This window comes from Ammospiza caudacuta, chromosome 2, assembly GCF_027887145.1.
Source record: "Ammospiza caudacuta isolate bAmmCau1 chromosome 2, bAmmCau1.pri, whole genome shotgun sequence".
In the NCBI taxonomy this organism is placed as follows: domain Eukaryota; kingdom Metazoa; phylum Chordata; class Aves; order Passeriformes; family Passerellidae; genus Ammospiza; species Ammospiza caudacuta.
Window position 1 is genome coordinate 116,708,682 of NC_080594.1, and position 24,176 is coordinate 116,732,857.

Consider the following 24,176-nt stretch of genomic DNA (forward strand, 5'->3'; position numbering starts at 1 on the left):
CAATTAAATCAGAGCACTATGAAGTCTGGCACTCAGAGCCGGAGTTTCTGGCAGCCAGAGGCACCCAGCAGCATCCATTTGATTGTGGGATCACGTAACAGATCTGGATCTATAGGCACGTAACAGATATGTGATCAATAGCTCATGGGAGCCCAGAAATTTATCTCTGGGATATCACAATAGGCATGGCAACACTTCCTAAGCAAACAGAAGAAAACCCAACCTTCTGGGTTGAAGCTTCAGAGGGAACAATGTTATCAGAGCCCGCTGGGCAAACACGGGGAGCGCATAAAACCCGCATCTCCCGGGGAAGGCAGCACCTTTCCTCCTCTCCTCCTGCCAGAGCCATGGATCTCAAGGTGGTCTGTGCCCTCTCCATCACCCTCCTCATAGCCCTCAGCACCCTGGCAGAGGGGAGTGCACCTCCAAGTAAGTACCTGCATGAGCTGCTGCCCTCCAGGTACGTGTGGGACCCTCATCCCACCAAAGCCTGCCAGCTTTGGCAGCCCAGACAGAAAATGGCTTTTTGTTCTGCTGTTTATCCCCAAAGTGGAGCCTGCTTTTTAGTTTTTATCAGAGAGATGGATAGCAAAGAAAGATTGCAGCTGGACTCTTGTGTTGTCGGAATAACCAGGAGCCCACTGCAAAAAGGCAGAGGTGGTCACTAGAACAGGACCAGGAGCCAGCTTTGCATAAATTTTCTTCTGACATTTGGTTTGTGCTGCTTTGCCATGTGAATACAGTTTTGAATAAGTCTATCTGCCTCCTCATTAAAGGCAAGTCATGTAGGCAGCTCCAGAAGTGGAAAGCAAGTCACTCAATGACAGCTGGAGGACAGCTCCAGAATTTCTGGGTTGTGGCTGACTGTGCAAATGGCTTAAAATATAAAAAGCATTGCTGCAGCTATTTACACATCATCCTATATTTTATATTACTTTAATTTGTAATATTGCAGAGATTTTGTATCTTTACACCTATTTGAATATCCACTGGACTTTTAAGTCTTTCCCTCTTCACATGAGATGGGCAAAGCAGCAAAGATCTAATAGCCTAATATTTGAAGTTTTTGGGATTTCCCAATTGGTGTGGTCGATTCAAAACCCACAAACCACACGGTGCTGGGCTTGCTTGGCTTCAAGGGAGACCACAGACTCTCAAAATGCGATGTACACCCCTGACCAAAATTGGTAGTAGTGTAAAAGCAACTTTTAAACCATTCAGGCTGTGGTCTTAGCAGGGGACTGAAAAGGTGGAAAGCATCTGGGAAAGAGCATTGTGAGCATTTGATGAACACCCCTCCATGACAGCAGTGCAAACTGACACCTGTAACTTGCTCTTTCTGTCCTGAACAGCAAAATGCCAGTGTAAAGTGGTTCCCAGGGAGAGGACAAACTGTGGCTACCCAGGGATCTCAGCAGCAGAGTGCAAGAAAATTGGGTGCTGCTTCAACGCCTCAGTCCCCAGCGTGCCCTGGTGCTACAACCCCAAACAAAAGAAAGGTAATGTCTCTGCCAGAAACACTGATTTACCTCGTGTTTGATAGTCCAGAAATGTGTACAACCAGGGAGCAGTTCTGCTTTTCTCCTTAGAAAAGTGGGCACAAACCTCTGTTAGGGGACCAGTGGCAGCAAAATGCAAAATCGAGCCTTGCTTACCTGTCAGACTCCTGCCTCATCCTCTTCACACAATTTATTTCCTGTTCCTTCACATTTCTAGTTATCAAACAGCCTGTGCTGATTAATTAGAGACATTTCAGTGTCATTTGTGGTCTTGTCCATGGGTAGAGCAAGGGGTTATCAGCACTTATTTAAGTGGGTTTGCAGTGTGGTTACCCCTGTCAGCATCCTGCTTCTATTTTTTACCATTATTTTCTGAGAGGATAACAGCTGCTCTCTCCTAGTCTTTCTAGGATTAGCTGGATATTTTACATAACTGTGTTAAGTAATGGAGTGTAATTAGTTGTTTTAATTAACTCAGTGTAAGCTACATTTGCTGGGCTGACAGCACAGCTCCTTCTTAGGAGAGCTTCAGAGCAGTCTCAGCAGCTGCACAGGTGGCATGAAAGGAAATGAGGGTGCAAAGCCCATGTTACCCAACAAGAGAACCTGATATAAAATGGAATTAATCAACAGTGATCAGAATTACAGTGGGAAAAAATGGTTTTGCTTTTGAGCATTGCCTGCAATTCTTGTAAACCTTAAAAAACAAGCAGCAGCAACTTAGAGTGGCATTCTATAGAATTGCTTTTCTGAGCAGAACTGCTCCATGAGAGGAAAACTCAAGTATTCAAGCTGGGTGGTATAATCTCTTTACTTAGGATTTTAGCTTTAAGTGCCTGGGTGACCTGTGATTTCCTCCTAAAACACTTATTTCCTTTCTGTAACCTAAGCTGGCACGCAGAGACGGTTGGGTGGTCCTTTCCCTGTGTTAGCCAGGCTGCTCTGGTGTTACCAGGGGCTCAGCTCATGGCCATACCTGCTCTGAGGCCAGTGTGTGTGTGTGCTACCCCTGCAGGACACACGGGACTTTCCACCCCATTGATGGATTTAGCATGGGCTGCTGCCAGACACCTCCAGCGGTGAATTTTGCCTCCTCTTTTCCCTGGGGCACAGCAGCAATTCATCACCCTTTGGAATTTAATTTGCTTAGGAGGCTGGGTGAGGATTTGGGTGAATCTGGTGGTTGAAATTGTTTCAGAGAAGGTCATCCCATCTGCCCAGTGCCCTCACCTTTGTGTCCTGTCTTTTATTTTTAATTATGTCACCAGGCAGACAGAGCACAGACTAACACACTCTCCTTCCTTTCTTGTGGTTTGTTTTTTTTTTTTAATTTTTTTTGCTTTACAGTGAAGAAAGTGTGTCCCAACGACCCCTACACCAGGATAAACTGTGGCTACCCTGGCATCAAGGCCAGGGAGTGCACAAGGAAGGGCTGCTGCTTCAGGGCACACCCCGCCGGTGTCCCCTGGTGCTTCTACCACCGCGTCGTGGAGGAAGGTAATGTCCCACTGCAGATGTCCCCTGTGTCCCTCTGGGTGCTCCTGGCACTGTCCCTGCCCTGCCCAGGCCTGCTGTGCTGTGCCAGACAGAGAATCCTAAAACTGTGAGCACAAAAAGGTGGTTAAACCCAAAAAAACCCATCTTATATAGAGAGTGGCAGTGTCCCTGCTCTGCCCAGGCTGGGTGTGCTGTGCCAGCCAGAGAATCCTAAGGGTGTGAGCACAAAGAGGTGGCTAAACACTAAAAAATCAGCTTTTTGTACAGAGAGTGGGGTGCTGCTGGTGCACCTGAGGCAGGGGTGTGTGGGCAATGTGAGTTTAAGATCCCAGCTAATCCCAGAATAGAGGTGCAGCCACCCAGCTCACATCCACCTTACCATGAGAGATAAAAGGCTTTCCTTCGGAAATCTGGAGTGAAACTTGCAAAAATTTCTGATCCCCAGCTAACTTTGTTTTAGTTGGGATTGACCTTTCAGCACATTTAATAACCAATAACCTCAGCCACACTGTGTTCTGTACTACACACAACTCACCATAATTTGGTTTTACTGATCTGGATCATAATTGGCAAACACATCTACGTGTGGAGGTCGGTTGAGATGGCTAAAAAATTCCCTTTTGGGTGTCCTACATTGAGGCAAAACTCTTCCTAGCATTTTGTGTGATTTATAGAGAAAACATGCCCTTAATCTGCTTCTCCTCCTTTCCTCCCCAGCTTGTTAAAGGAGAAACTTCCATCGAGAACTTTAAAACTTTGGATCTACTCCAACGGAACAACAGACGGAGATCCCAGCTCAGACTTTGTATTTTGCAACAGCCATGATTTCCAGGCTGGTTTTTTATCTGGGATTGACTCCTTTCTGATGAAAAGTTATGGTAGCTTTTATTCTCTCTGTAGGCTAGCACTGCACAGGTTTTCACTGTAATAAAACAAGTACAAAACACCTTGTGAGGGTTTTTTTTTTTTTTTTTGCTGTCTCTATTTAAAAGCTGTGTATTTCTCTGTTTCCCAGGAAATTTGGCATGTCAGCAACCTGCTGATGAGGGAGCAGGCACCAGTGCTTCCAAAAGAAACACAGCACTCAGCTTTTTGTGTTAGTTACTCTTCACGCTTGCAAATGACTGCTTGAATTTGTCAGCTGCCATCACACAGCCACCCATCCTTCTGAATGCTGGAAATATTCAGTTTGCCTTTCTATAGATTTAGCTGTGGGTTTGGGGCTTTTATTTCCCCTTGAGGTATAGGGAAGGGTGCCTTTGGTAGCTGGTGTGGCTCAAACACCTCCTGTCCTCTCATCTCCCTGTCCCTGGTGCTCACCACAAGCAGGTGCCACGGGTCACACTCAGGAAATGTCTCTGCAGCAATAAAAGCAGCACAGAGGATGCATTTAAAAATAAAAATAATAAATAAATAAATAAATAAATAAATAAATCTATAAATTAAATAATATAAAATAAAATAATTTAAAAACTAAAAAACAAAAAAGAAAAATTTAAAAAATTTAAAAAACCTAAAATAAAATAAAATAAATAAAATATAAATAAATAAAATTCTAAAAATCAAAAAATAAAAAAAAAATTAAAAATTAAAAATAATAATAAAAATATAAAATAAAATACAAAATAAAAAATATAAAATAAAATAAATAAAATAAAAAGTAAAAAATTAAAAATAAAGAATAAAAATTAAAAAATAACAAAAAATAAAATTAAAAAATAAAATTAAAAATAAAATAAAAACAAAAATTAAAATTAAAAATAAAATAAAATAAAATAAAATAAAATAAAATAAAATAAAATAAAATAAAATAAAATAAAACAATAAAAAGCACCCAGCCCTGGCCTAAACCTGAAGTGGAGCTGCTGTGTCTCACCAGACAAAGATGAAGCTCCTGGTGTTGAGTGTGGCTGCTTTCTCCTGGGAGTGTTTAATGCTCAGCACAGCAGCTCGAGTGCTTCCCTTCTTCAGCTGAGTGAGAGCTCAATAAGGAGCCTCTGAGAGCTGTGCTGGGAGCAACGTGGGGACCCTGAGAGTGCTGCAGCAGCAAACTGTGCTCAGGGCTCAGCAGGGGAGAGCAGCTGTACAGGGCTGTGCTGCAAGGAGGGAGAAAATGATGGAGACTAAATGACAGAGCCATAGAATGGTTTATTTGGAGGGACCTTAAAAGGTGCTCTAATCCAACCCCCCTGCAGTGAGCAAGGACATCTTCAGCTGGGTCACATTGCTCCTAGCCCCATCTAATCTGTCCTGGAACTCCTCCAGGGATTTTTCACTTCTCTGAGCAGCCTGTTGCAGCCTTTCACCACCCCTATTGTACAAATCTTTGTCTTTTCCCTGCCTCCTTGGAGATTTGATTTACCCCTGCACACTTGAGTGGTGAGTAAGTTTATCCAGGCAGGTAAAAAATTAGTCATTCATAAACCATGCCTAACAGACTCAATGATATGATTTGGACATGGTCCATATTCATGCTGTCCATATTACCCAATATTACCCATTGCAGTATGAGCCATGAGCTGAGCAGTGTGCTGAAGGTCTTTGGGGTGTTTCAAAGAATCACAGAAAATGATGAGCTGGGAGGGACCCACAGAAATCAAGTCCAGCTCCTGTCCCTGCACAGCCCCAAGACTCCCTGTGCCTGAGAGTGTTCAAACACTCCCTGAGCTCTGCCAGGCTGGGGCTGTGACCAGAACCTGGGGAGCCTGCTCAGTGCCCAGCCACCCTCTGGGGGAGGAACCTTTTCCTATACCCACCCTAAACCTGCCCTGACACAGCTCCAGGCCGTTCCCTCGGGTCCTGTCAGTGTCAGCACAGAGCAGAGATCAGTGCCTGCCCCTCCTCTGCCCCTCACAAGAAGCTGTGGCTGCACTGAGGTCTCCCCTCAGCCTCCCCTTCTCCAGGCTGAGCAGACCAAGTGTCCCCAGCATCATCCCTGGGCATGAGGTCACCTGCAGAAACCATGAACCATGCTCAGGAACCATCAACCAGAATTCCCAAGGGCTGAGCCAGCACTGGGGTGGGGTTATAAATCAGAGTGAGCTGCTCACAGCACCAATAATCATCACCTAAGGATGTGCCATCATCACTCAGTCCAAAGGGATGATGTCAGTTCTGGGGATTTACATTCAGGAATGTGACAGATGAGTAATGCCACAATTGACTCTCGCAATTAATGGACAAATATCATGTATATAGGTTAAGAAAAGTTTTATAGATTTACAGTTATGTTGTACCCCCTCACGTAGATATCAAGGACAGCTGGGGTTGGGACATCTGGGAGGGCTGGCTTGTCACTATGGACACATCTGACCTCCAGTCAGGATTTGAGGAGGAGATCTCCACCACTGGACAGTGAAGAAGGGGTTGATGGACAGAACTTTGGGAGGGGTTAAAGGGTTAAAAAGGGAAAACCTCCATTGTGAGGGGGCTGAGCACGTGGTGGGTGTTGGAACTCGTCTGGGTGTCCAGAGTTGCCGAGGACCCCACTGAGGGGCTTGGAGACCCTGGCATGCAGCCCAAAGCACCTGGGGATTTGATTTTGACCCCTGGAGCAAGTTGCCAGCTTTGTATGAGGACCTGAAAGTCACACAGGTTTGAATAGTGTAATAACAAAATGATCACAGGGTGAAAATGTAGATTTTAGGATTTTTGGTATGGGGGTTATGGGGACAAGATGGAGGAACTTGGGCGTGTCCAGCCTTTCTTCTTCTTCTTCTTGTTCTCCATTTTCTGCAGTGATGTTGGCACTTTGGGATTGGTTTAGAGTAGAACTGCACTGTCTAACATAGGTGATAGGTATTGAGAATTAAGTGTAAATATGTTATACATAGTTTGTAGTATAAAAGGACAACACTGCCTTGGGGGTGGTCAGAGTGCCTGTGGCAGCCCTGCTGAGCAGACCTCGGCTGGGCAGAAAGAAAATTTTATAGATAAGAATTAATAAACAACCTCAAGACCAAAAAGTGAAGAGTCCAGACTCGTTCTTCAGTAGCGTGGGCTGAAGCAGAGACATCCTGCACATCTCGGGGCAGCAATTAACAACAGCAGCCTGAGAGGTGGGGAAAATCTTTTGCTCCCAGCACCATAACCTTTTTTCTTTATTCAGTCTTCTGCTGTATTTTTGATAAAGTTTAATAAACCTTCCTCAGCTATGAAAAGTGAGTAGCTGTTTCTCACAGGAAGAGCTCGAGGTCTCTCTAGGTAGACTGTTATCAACGCCCACACAAATGAACCTGAAAAAAAACTGCCTGGAATTCTAAAAATGGAATATTTTCAGAAACAGGGGTGAGCACCAAAGACAAGTGTGCAGGACCGACAGAGATGTGGGTCCTACAAAAGGAGGGACCTTCCTGTCCTGAGGGCTCCCCTCACCTGGGTCAGTGTCCATGGGGCCTCATTTACAGCCCCAGAGAGAAAAAGCCTTGAATGAAGAGTCACCCTTTGTACCTGCAGCGCTGCACAGCCACATTGCCATGCAGGGAGTGCTGAATAACTGTGAAAAATTCGTATTTTATGATTGGCTTTTTGCAAATATTAAAATTAATATTGTATGTGTTGTGTTAGAAAGTAATGCTGCATTAATTTGCTTAAGTAGTGTGTTAAATATGGTTTTAGGTTATAGCATAATGTTAAAATAGAAACTATGCTATGTAGGATACTTTTTTTTAAAGAAAGGACTCACAGCAGATAGCAGCCACAGGACACCTGAATCTTTCAGAGGAAGAGAATTTATTGCCCCATTATCAGGAGAAACAAACTTCTTCCTGCCTCACTCAGCTCAGAAGACACTGTCAGGATTCAGAGGAAGAGACTGACACTGACCAGACAGAATCCTGTGTTTGAATGGAATTTATGCACCATGTATGAGGTGTATGAATATGCAACAGGCTGTTGTTTTAAGGGTTAATCCTCTGTTAACGTGTGTCCTTTTTTGGCCTTATTTTGCCCAGAAAGGGGTACCCGGACTGTCCATAACTCTTTGTTTTTATTGTCTTATATTGTCCTAATCCAAATTGTCCAAAATTTTTATTACTCTAATTATATTGCTATTTTTATAACCATTTTATTACTATTAACCTTTTAAAATTTTAAAAACAAGTGATTGGCGTTTTTCACAACAAGTAAACAGAGTTCTGAATATTTTTCTGAAGGGGCAAAAAGTAGGTCAGTGTTGTGATTTTCGTCAGCAAAGGTGCTACAGGAACCCATTTGCGTCAATTTGTGGTGCAGAGGCTTTGTGCTGATGGGGCCATTACGCAGTGAATGACGTTGAAAATCCCAAATACCCAATAGTCCCAAACTGCAGCCATGGCAGCTGAGTGCCACCACAGCTCCCGCTTCTAATAAAGGCTGAACAGAGCATGTTTGATGTGAAAAACACCAATTGCTTGTTTTTAAAATTTTAAAAGTTTAGTAGTAATAAAATGGTTATAAAAATAGTAATACAATTAGAGTAATAATAATTTGGACAAATTGAATTAGGGCAATACGAGACAATAGCAACAAAGAGTTACAGACATCCAGGTACCTTTTCTGGGCGGCACGAGCCCAAAAAAGGACAAATGTTAACAGAGGATTAACCCTTAAAAGCAATAGCCTGTTGCATATTCATACATTTCATACATCATGCATAAATTCCATTCAAACACAGGATTGCGTCTGGTCATCCTCAACTTCTTCCTCTGAATCCTGACAGCGCCTTTGAGGTGGGAAGAAGTTCCTTTCTTCTGATAATGGGGCAATAAATTCTTTTCAGGTGTCCTGTTGCTGCTATCTCGCTGCGAGTCCTTTCTTTAAAGAAAGCATCCTACATAGCATAGTTTTATTTTAACAATTTTTATAACCTAAAACTATATTTAACACACTACTTAAGAGAATTAATACAGCATTACCTTCTAACACAACACATACAACATTCATCCCAATATTTGCAAAAAGCCAATCACAAAATACATGCATCTTTCACATTTGACATTGCAGATTGATTGCAATGGTGCTGCAGTGAGTGAAGATGTTCTGCTGGCTTTTAAAGCAATTGTCACTGAGGGAAAGGTCTGGGAAATCGTTCATTTTGGAGTAATCAGGAAAAGCTGTGTTTGGCTGTCAGGGAGAACTAACAGGGGAGAAAACTGGGACAGACAAGGAGCTCAGAGCAGGTGGGTGCCAGCAACAAAGAACAAACCTGGAGCCCTGTGAACATGGGATTTAACTGCAAACACCTCCAAAAAAAAGTGGGTTTTTTAATGTACCACTTCCTTCAGGTGCCATTCCCAAATCACTCCAGGGCATGGATCCTGCTACAGTGTCACACAGCTCCTCTGGCAAAAATGAAAGATTTCAGACAAGGTGCTAAACTGAAGTGAAAAAGAATATGGGAACTGAAATCTTCCTCTGTTGAGAGCAGCTAGGTCACACACAGTGCTGCCTCAGGTCTCTGGGTGAGTTCTGGCTTTGCTAAAGAGGGAAAACTCAACCACAAAGCCATCAGACATATTGGAGAATAGAAAATAAAACACAAGAACCAGGCCTGGCTCCCTGTGTTACACCCAGGCAGAATGATGATCTCCAGACCCAGATCCAGTTTCCAAGGTTGCCCTCACTGCCAGACTGAGCCCAAAAATGAAAATTCCCTACTCAGGGGTGATGGCTGCTAAACCTTCCTTGGGAAAAAAGTTCAGGTGAGAGTTTCAGAGGCTCTCAGGTGAGTTTTGCAAGCAGCTCCCTGCCAGAAACAGCAGCCCTCTGTGGCAGAAGTTTCCATTATTACTCTGCAGGCAGAAGTGTCCATTATTACTCTGCAGGCTTTTCCCCCTCATCTGAGCCTTCTTCTGAAGCATTTCAGAGCTGCCAGTGCTGGTGTATGAACATGAGCTGCCCAGCTCCCATCCATGGATGATCTCTGTCCCAGCACATTCACCTGGTACACAATGGGACTAAAAATGTGTCCTCAGTACTAGAAAAACACAGCCAGACAAACAGAATTTGCTGTAAAATATTGGTGATGCAGCACAGAATGCATTCAGGCTTCAGAAGCAGCTGGGTGTAGAAGAGGATGCTCCTTTTTTCCAGTGTTTGCCATCCTTGGGTGCTCCTTCCCCTGCCAGTGAATGGTGACATTTTCCCATTTTTCATTTCATAAAGCTTCCTTTCATAAAATTTCCATGTACCAGAGGTGGGCAGGGTAAGAAAACAAAGTGATTTTCTGCTGTTTCTATTCACCTGGCTGGGATAACTCCTTGTGCTTTGTGATCTCCTTTTGCACACCCAGAAATCCCCCTTGGAGAAGCCACCAGACAAAGAGAAGCCCTTGTAGGCCTCCAACATGAGCTTCTGTCTCAGAGGATAACAGAAGGTTGTTTTGGTAAACAGCAATTTTGAGGGATTCAGCACTAGAACACCACAATTGAAATGAGAATCTGAAAGTCTTGAATTGAAATGTTTCACTGCAGCTGAGCCAAATATCTCAATTGCAGGAAGATGTTTCTGCAGTAGGTGTTACAGAAATTCTTGGAAATTCCCAGGGGTCTGACTTGCTACCAGTGTGCACTGACACTCCAGTCTGGGGTGTTTTCAGAAAGCTTCATGAGAAGTACATTTGGTAAGTAAAACATGAGTAAGTAAAATCCAGCTCCCTCCTGCCACAAAATGAGATTTTCCCTGCTTCTTACCCTTTTTGAGACTTGGCAACATGCCCCATCCAAGGAATGCTGCACCAAGACACAGAATATGAGATTTACTTTCACTTTTGTTTCTTCTTTAAGTACTTTGGGGTTACTGTCTGATTCTTACACAGGAGAAAGACAAAACAAGCACCTGCAAGACTCTTGATGAAGCCACAAAAATCTGCTTCATATCTGATTCTACAGATGCCATGGTGATAAGAAAAAAGGTCCTAGAAATAGAGGGAACTTTATTCTGTCTGTCCAGCAGAGCAAAACAGGCAGTGGGACAAGAGAATGACTCTGCTAGAAAGATTTGGGGGAAACAGTGCAAACTCTGAGGGGTGTTTGAGCTGTCAGAAGCTGACAGTGGATTGGCTTCACGTCTTGATAATGTTTTCTGTCTGTGGAAGAGAGAGAATTGACTTTTTTCTCAGCCTTCCCATGTGTGTGCAGGCACAGGCTTGGACAGGAATGTCAGGAATCCAGAAAAGCCATCAGAGAGAGTTAATTTAACAGTGCAAAATAAAACTTACAGATCTTGAAAAAACCTACAAGGCATGTGACCGTGTTCACAGGGCTCTGAGGATGAGGGAAGAGACAAGGATCTGACTCCATGTTTCAGAAGGCTGATTTATTATTTTATTATATATATTATATTAAAACTATACTAAAAGAATAGAAGAAAGGATTTAATCAGAAGGCTAGCTAAGAATAGAATAGCAAAGAATGATAACAAAGGTTTGTGTCTCAGACAGAGTCCAAGCCAGCTGACTGTGATTGGCCATTAATTAGAAACATCCAACATGAGACCAATCACAGATGCACCTGTTGCATTCCACAGCAGCAGATAATCATTGTTTACATTTTGTTCCTGAGGCCTCCCAGCTTCTCAGGAGGAAATATCCTAAGGAAATGAATTTTCATAAAAGATGTCTGCGACAAAGGCACAAAAAGAAAAAAACAAAACAGGCACAGAACCAAATGAGGCTATGAAATTTAAAATGCACTAAACAACAGGAATGGATGCAATTAGTGTCAGATTCACTAATCCAGCCCTTGACAGCTTTCCTGCCCCTACATGAAGCTGGCAATCCCTTCCTGAAGGTGTCTCATGGGCAGATGTCAGTGCTGTGGCTGACAGCTCCAGCTCCCTGCTCACCTGGGCAGGTCCCTGCTCCCTGCCCTCCATCTCTCACTCCATCCTCGTCCTTGGCTTCCCATGCCCTCCAGCCTGCATTCCAAAGCAGGGTTTCAATGGGGAGCTGTCATAAAATAAAGTTTCCTTTGGTTTCAAACACTCTTTATTTTATGCATCCATTTGGAGAGCACAGTGGATGGGAATTGCATGTGAGGTATATTAATTTTTGCAGTGCTGCTAATGAGAAGTTTATGGTTGGGTTGTTTAACAGCATTAAGTGCCATATGAAAAGTATTACTGTTATTACTTTAAGCCACTGCTTAAAGTAATTTATGTTGCCACTCAGGCTATGAAGGGCTTCTGTTCCTCCTCTTCCCTTCCTGATCTGGGGACAAAAATTGGCACTGGGAGGCATCAAATTTTTTGGAATATAATTCCTTACAATTAAGTGTTATTTCCAGGGCTATAAAACATAAAATAAAGTATGATCTCTGACATCATGAGAAAACTGTGTTGAAAATGTAATCCTATTGCTTCCTTAGGGCAATCCATGCTTTAAACATCACTTCATGTTATTTTTGAGTGGGTACTTGTAAAAGTTAGGGCAGTTTTCTTTGAGCTGTAGTGAGCAAGGCAGGGAATTTGGCTGCTGGGGTGTTCTGGATGGGTGGCACAAAGACAGTGATGTTGTCTAGGCTTGGCCTCAAATCCAGCACACAAACACCATGAAACAGCCTTAAAAATGCATGGAAACCAGCCAGGCAAAGTGAGAATTTGGCAACAACCCTGAACCCTCCCCCTGGCACTGGCATTGCCCTACAGGGTCAGGATTTCTGCCCAAGGGTTCCCTGACAGTGCAGCAGAAATAGTAATGTCACTTCTTGGCCAATGTCACTTCATGGCCAATGTCAATTCATGGCCAATGTCCCTTCATGGCCAATGTCAATTCATGGCCAATGTCACTTCTTGGCCAATGTGGATCTTCAGGAAAAACACAAGAAATGCAAATACTGCCTTTCTAAACCTGCTGAAGACTTTCCTGGTGCCAGAAATGCCCTGAGGGCTGCAGAACATCCCACAGGTGCTGTGGCAGGATGAGGGAGAGCAGTGTTTGCTAAAATGGGAACTGGACAGGTAGGACAGGAAGGATAAAGCAGAGTTTTTGTTCATCTGGGAAGAAGGGAGGGAGAAACCCACCCAATCCAGAGTGCCAAGCAGAAGGCAAACAGGCAATGATCCTTTCCTGCTTCTTGCAATGAAGCAGCACAGGGAACATCTGTGGCAGCAAGGGCAAGATGAACAGATAAATCTGTGGAAGAAAAATTCATCAGAATTGGATGAAAATACAAAGGTAATTAATAATCCACTGGTTCAGGAAGTCCTTCAGTTGTGCAGGGTTTCTCAGAGAAGCACCCCCTAATTTGGGGGTGTCAAAAGCCTCGTTTGGTTTGGAAGGGACCTTAAATATAATCTAATTCTGACCCCCAGTGTGACTTCATGGATTTTTACTGGATATTTCTGTAACCCACCTGTGTTGGGGGTTACCTGAAACCACCACAACTGGAAACAGGAATTCCATGTCTGTTTAGTGGATATTTCTGTAACTCACCTGTATTGGGGATTACTGGACATTTACTGGATATTTCTGTAACCCACCTGTATTGGGGGTTACCTGAAACCACCACAATTGGAACCAGGAATTCCATGTCCCTGCTGGCTGCCAGGACCAAGGAGCAGGCAGTGGAAATGTACCACTACCAACACATCTTTCCTCAGAGTGAGAACAGGAACAAAGGCATCTGTCTGAAAATAATAACACTTTATTTGATTTTTTTCTCTGTGTGTGTGTTACATTATCATAAATGTTCTCTAGTCTCAGAAAACAAAGCCCTAAGTCTGGAAAATAATGCACATACAAATCTCTTCTTACAGGTATTAAGTATACAGAAATATACAAAGATTTCTCTATTACTGTAATATATCATCAGAATGCCCCACATCCCACATTTTTACTCAGGTCCACTGTACCAGGAAGCATAAACTACAAAGGTAACAAGCAACCTGAAAAAGACATGGTTTGTATAATATAATTACAATATCTGTATATATATATATCTACAACAGTGCAAATATATCACAGCGTGCAGGCAGCAATAGTCTCTAGAGAAGCAGAATAAAATTGATTCATAGTAATGCAAATGCATTACAGAAACAAGAGACAACAATGACATATTAGATATTCAGAATATGCACACTTTAGCACGCTGATTTTAAAATCATACCTTGCATTGACTCTTGCTTTGAAAAACAAAAGAACCAAATGTTAAATAATTCAGTAACAGGTTCAAGGGCAGGATCTCACAATAAGGTCAGCTGACTCAGAAAAGGTATTTGATAAATCTTTACTGACACAGGTGAAGGCTTGGCCCCACTGCAGGACTTGTTATCTTCTTCTTTTAAGGTTTATCAGTGTAATCATCTCAAATTTAATTTTCTTTTGCCATAATTTAGGAGAATTTTTTCTATATTAAAAAAAAAAAAACTGTTCAACAACTAATTCACATTTGGAAAGTTGGTATAATTATCACTGAGGCCAGGAAAGTTTGTTTCTGGAAGTAACAGGAGTTTGCATAATGATTACCTTAAATGGGCCACTAAAATATGCTACAACAGGGTCAAAAAAGAGACATCACAGATGCCACTGAAGTATAAAACCCCATCAACCTTTAAAAGCAGAAGCCTCCATGTTGCCTTGCAATCTGCTGAAAAAGACATTTTTAAATTTTTTTGAGTGAAGCACACACAGAGATCCAGCACGTTGGGGTTTCGGTAGCTCAAGGATGCTTCAAAATCCTCCACCTTTACCCACCCTGCACTCTCCCCAAGCAGCTCATTCTCACACCCCACTGGACAGCAGCCATGAACAGCCAGAAAAAAGGGACAAAAGCCATTGATGGGAATGGGCTGAGCTGCATGGGAGCCCCCAGGGGGGAAAAAAAAACCAAAAGAAAAAGAACCAGGAAAATCTGGATGTGTCCTGAAGGCACAGCCAGTGCAGAGAATGCAGGCTGAGCCATGGCCACGTTTTGTGCCACAGGAGACACATCCTGGCTGGTCTAAATCTCTTAAAGAAAGAGATTCTACAGCTGACAACTGCATAAAATTATCATTCTTAGTAAGATTTCAAAATAACAAAAAGACTGCAGCTAAATTTTGTGCTCTACAGTACAATTACTCCTTCAGAAACCCTAGGTGAAATACGTACAGACACAGAAATAAAGCATTAAACAGAATTAAAATGAAACTTGCCATGTTTGCAGGCTCAAAACTGAAACTTTTAGACATGTGATATGAAGAGTGCTGTGTGGGCTGACAGAAATCACTCAGTGGGATCCCCCACACCAACCCCTCTGTGGGTTATAGGAACAGGAATTTGGGAGGAGGGCGGCAGGAGTCGATCCCTGGAAATGCCACTGCCCCTGTTCCCAAATGGCAGAGCTCCTGACGGGCTCCAGTGGCACTCAGCACTCACTGAATGCACTCCCCAGAGCTGTGTGGCACTGCAGTGACCAGCCTGCCACAAGCTGTCACACAGGACATGACACAGGTGTCATTTTCTGCCTGCTTCAAGCTCCCAACAGCTTCTCACATGATCATGCATTATAAATGGATGTGCACACAGAAATTCCTGAGCGGCTGCACCCCATGGGGCTGTTCTGGTAGGAAATAAAGGAAATCCAAGGAAGGATGGAGACTATCCTTAGTGCTGTATTCACAGAAATATTTTTTACTGTCTTTTGCAGCAGTAGCCAGATTAAGTTCTAGTTTGGCTTGGGCCCTTCTAATTTCTCCTTGAATAACCTCACAGTGTCCCTGTAGCCCTGCTGGGCTGCCTGCCCTTTCTTCCAAAGGTCACACACCCTGTTTTGTTCCCTGAGCTCCAGCCAAAGCTCTCTGCTCAGCCAGACCAGGCCTTCTGCCCCTCTGGATGTCCTTTAGCACATGGGCATGGATGGCCTGCTCCTGCTGTGCCTTTAGGATTCCTCCTTAAGAATCTCTGTGTCTGCCTGGACCTCTCAGCCCTTCAGGGCTGCCTCCCAAGGGGCTCTGCCAACCCAGCTCTCAAGCACAGTCTGCCCTGCAAAGTTCTGCTGCCACCCCTCCATCTCCCCAGGAACCAGAACCTCTCACCTCAAAACCTCTCCCCAAGAGCCAGAACCTCTGACTTCAAAACCTCTCCCCAAGAACCAAAACCTCTCACTTCATGTTCACTGTGCCCAAGAGCATCTCCAACGACCCCATCACCCACCAGCCCTTCTCTGCTCACCCACAGGGCCAGTGGGGCATCACCAGGGCCTGGTTCCCTCATCAGGGTGAGGAATTACCTCCCACACAACCCAGGAACCTCCTGGATTTTTTCCTCTCTGCTGTGCTGTGTTTCCAGCAGACATTTGGCAAGTTAAAGTCTCCCACAGGAAAAAGGGCATTGATCAAAAGACTTCTCATGGAATATTTCATCTACCTCTCCATCCTGGCTGGGTGGTCTGTAACAGATTCCCACCAGGATATCAGCTTTGCTGGCCTTCCCCAATTCTCAGAACCCCAAAATCCAGCCAGCACTGTGTAAATAGGTCACCTCTGTGAGGATCACTGGGGTGGCACAGGTCAGGATGTACCACACTTCCTGACAGAAACAAGTGATTAATAAAACATTCCTTCCTGCTGAGAACACAGAGTTTGCCACAGAAGTGTGGACAGAACTGCCAATCACCTGAGACATCCAGTTCTTGGACTCAGGTTCATTATCTCCCACTTACATAACCAGCTCTCCCTGGTACATGTGCACATATTCCTCTCTTTTAATTAAAATAGGTACTTTGTGCTCCAAATTCTGAGAGCTGAAGGATTTCAGCACCAGTGTCCTTCCACTCCCTTTGACCAGATAAAGTCTGGCATTTTCTACATCCAGTTCTTTCAGGATGGCCTCTGATTTTGATCTGCAACAATGGAACCTTCTCGATTTTTAAGAGTAGGATCTGCTTTCCAAATCTTTTATTTAATTGTAAATAATAATGCCTCAAGTTATTTTTAAGAGCCTTCGGGGTTTTTCAGATCATATGCAAGTTTCCATGAAGAAAAAAAAAGAAGTGTGAAGGACCTAGAGGCTTAACTAATGCACACAGTAAGCAAAGCAACATCTCAAAACAAGTTAAAATAGAGTAAGGAGGCCAAAAGGACATTAAAGTCTTCCTGCAATCCCAACAAAAATCATACATTCAGTTTCCAAGTGAAACCTTTAGCCTCTTACACAATCTTTAGCCAGGCTGTGGCTGGTTCAAATGGTAATAGTGGCATTGATTTCAGAGAGAGTTTATGGCTCTTTATATATGGCTATAAAACTGAAGGTTTGAAAAATTGAGCATTTGAAGCCTTCAGAATCTTGCTGGCCTTGTTATTCTTCCAAGTGAAGCCTCCAGAGCTTCCCTAAGTGCTGCTCACAACAAGAGCACCTGCTCAGCCCATTAACCTGGGGTGTGTTTTGTACCAGCCTGTTAGAATTTATCTCCAAATAAAGAGAAAAAAAGCCAGCCTGAGACTACATTAAAAATCTCTGCAGTAGATGAAGACATAATTGGGATGGATTTTAAATGCTTCTGTCCCAAAGCAGTGATAAAAGAGAGATCATCAGTTAATTTGTGAGTGAGGGAGAGAAAAAATTATCTCATCTATGTGTATCACTGAGTCTCCAGAGAATTACTTCTTTACTGGGATACTACAGCCTGAAAGCATTTCTAAGAATAGTAACTTCCATCTAAATGCTGCCAGCTGAAGGCTGGAAAAAGCATATCTAACAATAAAAGGAGTGACAAAAATATTCCCAGAGCAGGAATTTTCTCAGGAACACCCGTGGAGGACCAGATTTTTGGCTGCCATAACACAACACAAATTTATAGTACAGGAGGACATGCTGGAGGCTAAAAACATAAAATGAGACAGTCTGAAACCAGAGGAACAGGCACAGACAACAAGACAGCATCCAAGGAACTCATACAGCTAAAACTGGTCTAGATGGGAGAGAGCAGCATCCTGCAAGATGTCAGTGTGGGAATGGAGCAAAGTCACCTCATCTGGAGCACTGCAGGGATTGTCAGGGTGTATTTGGTAAATGGAGCTGGTAAACACAAAAAACATCAACCCTGAAGGTGCTCAGTGCCAGGGATGTCACACTCTTTGACCTCAGCTTGGAGCACAAGTCTGTAACCCAAGAGGAATTTGGCAAATGTCTTTGCTTGCAAAAAGTGTTTGAACTGCCTGTCACAGTCACAAATATGCTGAGAGTCTTGAAATAACCAAGGCACGTTGTGCTAAAGGGATTTCAGCCTATGCCTTGTTTAAAAACTGCTCACAGCTATGAGTATTATTTGGAATAGCTCAAATTCTTTATTTCTCAAATCTGACAGCCATATAGGCTTGTACCTGCTCGTGATTATGCCTGGAAAAGCTGCAGAGCTGTACAAAAGCTTTTAGAGAAAGAACAGCAAAAAAATGTATGCAAAGAGGCCGTGCAAGGAATTTGGGTTTTTTTTCAACAGTAAAGATTGATTTTGCTTTCACAGGTAAACCTTATTTTCAGGGAAATTTCAGCCAGCCTTCCTAAAAATATGGGACTTGATTTAAAGCCTTCCAGACCCCAGGCTTGGTTCAGATATCCTGAGTTTAACAGACACATGCAGTCCGTGTCTGTATTGGTAAATCAAACAGAGCCTGGGCATGGGCCAGGAAAACTGGGAAACAATTTTCTTCCATGCTAAATGGGAAAGCTGCAGCCCAGCAGAGCCAGAGCTTTTGCAGACAGTGTTTGGGCTGTGTAAAAGTCAGTGCAGGGCCCATTCCTGTTAACCCCAGCTGTTTGAGGACTAACAGAGCTGGGCCTGGCACCATTTATTTCATGAGGATAGACACAGCCACAGAGTCTTGGAAAAGTTTGTGGATTTTTGAATGCTGGGGGCCAGAAGATGCACCAGGACCCTCTTATCTACCCTGCTGCCATGAGCTGCTGGGCTCCTCAAGGCTTTGCTGACATTGAGCTGCCTCCAGCCTGCAAGAGTTCAGCATCCTGATGGGAATAATGCATTTACAGAGCATTCAGGCCTCACTCAGGGGTCTGGGACACCCAGATAAATTCACAGTTCTGGCAGAAAGCTCTGCAATTTGCACAAAAGCTCACCAAAGTGTCCAACGTGAGCATCGTGGGTTCATTTTAGGCTGAAAATCCAAACCCATGAAAACTCACATCAGCTTGGAACCAGAATTGCCCCTGCCAAATTCACAGAGGTGAGATACCCAAAATAACATTTTCATTGGTGTTCACAGCAATTGATTCTCATGCTGTGCATGGAGACTTAGGGATGAGGACAAAACTGCCTGGCACAATGAGAGCTGCAGCGTTTCAAGGTCATTTGTGTGTTTTTGGGAGGGTCCCACACAGAGGGTGTTGCAGATGCAATGAACACCTCTGGATGAGGCAGCCACAGGTGTTTTAACACAGCAGCCTATTTATTCCACTAGGATAGACACAGCCATGGAGTCTTGGAAATGTTTGTGGATTTTGGACTGCTGGGAGCCAGAAGATGCACCAGGTCCCTCTTATCTACCCTGCTGCCATGAGCTGCTCAAGGGTTGGCTGACATTGGGCTGCCTCCAACCTGCAAGAGTTCAGCATCCTGATGGGAGTAATGCATTTACAGAGCATTCAGGCCTCTGGGACACCCAGATAAATTCACAGTTGTGGCAGAAAGCCCTGCTATTTGCACAAAAGCTCACCAAGGTGTCCAGCATGAGCATGGTGGATTCATTTTGATGGAAAAAATGAAACCCAAAAAAATCAAACTCATGAAAATTCACATCAGCTTGGAACCAGAATTGCCCCTGCCAAATTCACAGAGGTGAGATACCCAAAATAACATTTTCATTGGTGTTCACAGCAATTGATTCTCCTGCTGTGCATGGAGACTTAGGGATGAGGACAAAACTGCCTGGCACAATGACAGCTGCAGCGTTTCAAGGTCATTTATGTGGTTTTGGGAGGGTCCCACACAGAGGGTGTTGCAGATGCAATGAACAACTCTGGATGAGGCAGCCACAGGTGTTTTAACACAGCAGCCCAAGCTTTGATCTGTGGACAGCTCTTGCACTCCTTTAACAATCACTTTAGGGACAGATCCTGCTTGCACAATTTCATTAAAAATAAGCCTTGGAGTGCTCTGATTTTTTTTCAGTGGCAGGAGGTAGATCAAACAGATAATGAACAGAGCTAGTATCCCAAAATATCACAAATACTAAGGATTTAAAGACACTGCAAAAGAATATTTTTTTCAACCATTCAGTGACAGCTTGACCGTGTCTAACTGCATGTGCTATCCAGTGCTGCTTCCAATTGGAAGGTTAATGCAGATTCAGAATCTGCCTTTTCCTCCTATCATTACAGTTTTCAGATATGAGACCAGCTCGACAAGTAAAGCACCAGAATTCTAAATTCAGACAGAAACAAAAATAATTACTTGAATCGCTTTAGGCTTCTTTTTAAAAAAGTATCCATATTAAAAAGATATCTTTACCTTATTAATACATTTACAGACTTTTAGCCAGAAGGGGGTAATTCTGTGGAAAAGAATTGCAAAATAATACATAGAAAACTGCAAAGATGAAATTTAAAAAGATGAGATAATCTTATTTTCTTTGCATTTCTCATTTTGCATCTCACTACCTTGTCAACTAGAGATGACATGACACTATTCTGGCCACCAGGATCCTGGAGACCTTATCCCAAAATTGGTTTTCATAAGGAAAGCTCCTGCAGCCAGGTTTCTTGTGACAGTTACACTGCATCTGCATTGATATCCTGTGGTGTAAAATTCCCTTCTATAGTTCTTCTTCCTAGTTAAAGCTAGAAAGTGTAATGAAAACATGACCCAACCCAACTGGACTGATTGGCTTAACACTGGATGTCCACTATCCCATTGTGGCTCTCCATGGGCTCGGTCAGGACAGCATCTGGCTGTCCCCAGCCTGGGGACCAGCCTGCCACAGTGAGACAATGTCAAGTGCCCTCTATTTGATGTCTAAAGTTCTCCTACTGCCTCGGTTCAGCTGCTTCTCCTTTACCTCTCTGCTCGGATTTTGTATCTGAGCACAAAATAGGCAATCAGGCGCAGAGAGAAGAAGAAAATCCCAAGAACGATGAAGTCCAGGTAAAGTTTGGCATTTTCTACGTCCAGTTCTTTCAGGATGGCCTCTGATTTTTGGAAGTGGCAGGTGTCATCTTTGTCACAGTGCAGATCTTCTCGGTCCAGTCCGTAGATGGAGAGGATGACGCCTTCGAACCCGTATCTGGAGGGAGGAAGGAGGGATTACAAGGAAAATCCTGGTGGTCTGGTGGGAAGTGCAACACAAGCCCTGTGAGAGCTCAGCTAAAACGCTGAGGGGGTCAATATTGCTCTGACACATCTGTCTTGGGGCAAGTTCTATCCCTGCTGCAATCGGGCACATCACGTGTCACGGGCATCTTATGTAAGAGGGAACAAGGGCAGGAGCTTTGCCTTTAATGCTTCCAGTTGGTGCACAGAGCAATTTCTCCAAAAGAAAAATGTTAATTCAGAAAGCAGCACGATTTCAGCTCATATTCAGAAATTTCCCATTTAAAATTGACATCATTATTTTACTTTTTTTTTTTTTTTAATAAGCCACAGGGATACAATTGTGGCTTGAAGTCAGAAAAATGTTAAAACCAGCATCAGTCTAGAACATCCCTTCTCCTTCCCTCAGTACATTTACAGTTTCACTGATAATGTTCCAAATATTTGCTTTTGCAAGGAGATAAATCATCATGGATCGAATGCTAGTGCACAGAGCAATTTCTCCAAAAGAAAAATATTAAATGAGAAAGCAGCAGCACGATTTCAGCTTATGTTCAGAAATTCCTCATTTAAAATTGACATAATTATTTTGCCTTTTTTTTTTAATAAACTAGAGGGATAAAATTATGGCTTGAAGTCAGAAAAATGTTAAAACCAGCATTAATCTAGAATGTCCCTTCTCCTTCCCTCTGTACATTCACAGTTTCACTGGTAATGATCCCAGTATTTGCTTTTGCAAGGAGATAAACCATCATGGATCTCATGCCTATGAAAGCTCCCTCTTTGTGGCTCCAGGAGACCCCACACGAGCCAGGCAATGATTTAAGGCCTCACCTTGAATTCTAAGTATTAATTCAGGGGGTGCAGTCTCATTATCTTTGATAGCAATCTGTGTAAGACCTCACTTGGCAACAAAGAGGATTTTTTTTTGCCTGGGATTTCTCAGTGCAGGGTGGGGAAATGGGGAATGGGAAAATTCCCCTCTCCTAATTTCAGCTAAAACCATTTCAGTCTCTAGTCTAAACTATCCCTCCAGAGGTTTCCTGGTGGGAATTGCCCCATCCTAAGACAGCCGAGTCAGACACAGGCACAGGCACTATAAGGTGCCTATGGATCCTAAAGCAGCAGTTTAAATTAGAGGCGACACAAATCCTGTGCCTCTTGTGCCAGTGCTACTGCAAAACTTAAAGCCAGGCCTTTATCTAACAAACCTATCTGGGATACATCAGTGAATTATACATTTTCTTCCAAAATGAGGTGCTGGCATCAATTTCTCAGTTGGTGATGCCCCCATTATTCCATACATTCACTACTGCAAAATTCAGGAAGATTTCCACGCTGTGCAATCCCACTAAATTCAAAGGGACTGACATGGAATTGTGGCCAGAAAACCTGTTCCTATTTATTTCACAACATCCACAACTTAAAATGCAGAGAGAGAATGTGGTTTACATCACATGTATGAGTGTGTTTACACTCTAAGAGAACATGCTGTGAACAGTCCCTCTGGCACCCAAAATAACCAAGCAAGCAAGCAAGCAAGCCAAGGCAAACAAGCAGCATGTCCAGATGGGAGGATGAAGGGCTCCCCAGCAGTACCTGACATAGGAAATGTAGGACATCCACTGGAGGTATGTTGGGATGGTGTCAAAGCTGACAAAAAACCCAGAGAACAGCAGGACTGGGATGGCAGTAACTGGGCCCACAAAGGTTGCTACCTGTGCAGAGAAGGAACAGAGTGTCTCTTGTCAGAAAAACAGAGAAAAAGTAAAAATTAACTTCCTCTTCTATGACTCCTAGGAATAATTCTACTGCCCCAAATTATTACTAGAAAATTGATTTTTTTTTTTTCTTGTGAGGGGAAGAGCAGCAGCACAGGGCTCATGCAGTAAGGCTATGCTGGTCTCCTCAGGGTAGCAAAGAGAGGGAATCAAGTGTTCTACTGCTGAAAGCTTGACAGCATCGATGCATATTGAGGTCAGAATCATCTGTGGAATGGTCACCTCAGCACATCTCCTGCCAGGAGTTACATGGCCAGCTTCCAGCCATGCCAACAGCTGACACTCTCCCTTCCTTTGCAGAAATTTGGGTTATGAGCAGCCTTTTCCTACCTTTCCTTCAACAGCTTTTTTGGACGTGTATGGAAGAACCTTCTCCTGAGCTACCGTGGAAAGTTTCCAGTTTGTGGGGATGCAGAAACACATCAGTCCTGCAGTTCCCAGGACCTGCCCAGTCTGGGATGGACAGCAAGTGAGAACCCACCCCAGGAGGGGCAGGCACAGCCCCTTCAGGTGGGGCAGGACCTTCAGAGCCTCCCATCCAGGGCAGGTCTGTGCTCTGGGTTGAGGGGGGAGCAGCAAGAGCTCTGCTACAGCAAGGAACTTTCTGCCTGTCACCTCTCAACAAACATCCTGGGGACACAGCAGTGGGACAGGGAGCAGAGTTAGGGCACAGCAGAGCTCCCGTGAGACCACAAAACACCATCAGAACTGTTTTAAGTTGTAAAATGTAGCTGCGTGTGTGTATTCTATCCCCATCTGTCAGAGCTGGGGCAGTTCTCTGCTGGTCCTGGGCAGTTTTTCCTTTCTCTCTCCCACAGCCAACCCTCCCTGCAGGAGATCTCTGCTGTCCATGGCCACTGAGTGTCCCTGCAGGGCTGATCCAATCCCAGCATCCCATGGGGAGATGCTCCGCCCAGGGGAGGAGCCAAGCATTCCTGCCTGGATCCAATCTGGGCCTGGCACAGCACGGCAGCCTTTGCCCCCTGCATTGCCAGAGGAGCAGCTTTCTGCTGCCCTGCATGGCCAGAGGGAGCCCAGGCCCATCTGCAGCAGCCCTGGAGCTGCAGAGGAAAACTCCCCCCTTGTGCAGGATCCCTGCTGCAGCAGAGCCACAGCTGGCACTGCAGGAGGGCTGAGCCCCCCTGGCATGGGGCTGGGACACCCCCTGACACACGGGGACA

At 44.0% G+C, this 24,176-nt stretch overlaps 2 protein-coding genes across 2 annotated transcripts in view; one reads left to right on the forward strand and one right to left on the reverse strand.

Moving 5' to 3' along the window:
* Positions 1-347: 347 nt before the first annotated feature.
* On the forward strand, positions 348-3,721 carry LOC131572444 (trefoil factor 1-like). The gene is made up of 4 exons (XM_058825623.1): positions 348-429; positions 1,353-1,499; positions 2,847-2,996; positions 3,714-3,721. Exons 1-4 carry the CDS (start codon positions 348-350, stop codon positions 3,719-3,721), a joined length of 387 nt encoding a protein of 128 aa, XP_058681606.1.
* A 15,123-nt stretch (positions 3,722-18,844) lies between these two features.
* ABCG1 (ATP binding cassette subfamily G member 1) overlaps positions 18,845-24,176 on the reverse strand; it is a 64,140-nt gene continuing 58,808 nt past the window's right edge. The window contains exons 13-14 of the mRNA XM_058823791.1: positions 22,814-22,932; positions 18,845-21,188 (exon numbers count right to left, since the gene is read on the reverse strand). Of these exons, the coding sequence (XP_058679774.1) occupies positions 20,960-21,188; positions 22,814-22,932 (348 nt within the window). The 3' untranslated portion in view covers positions 18,845-20,959. The remainder of the gene's footprint in view (positions 21,189-22,813; positions 22,933-24,176) is intronic.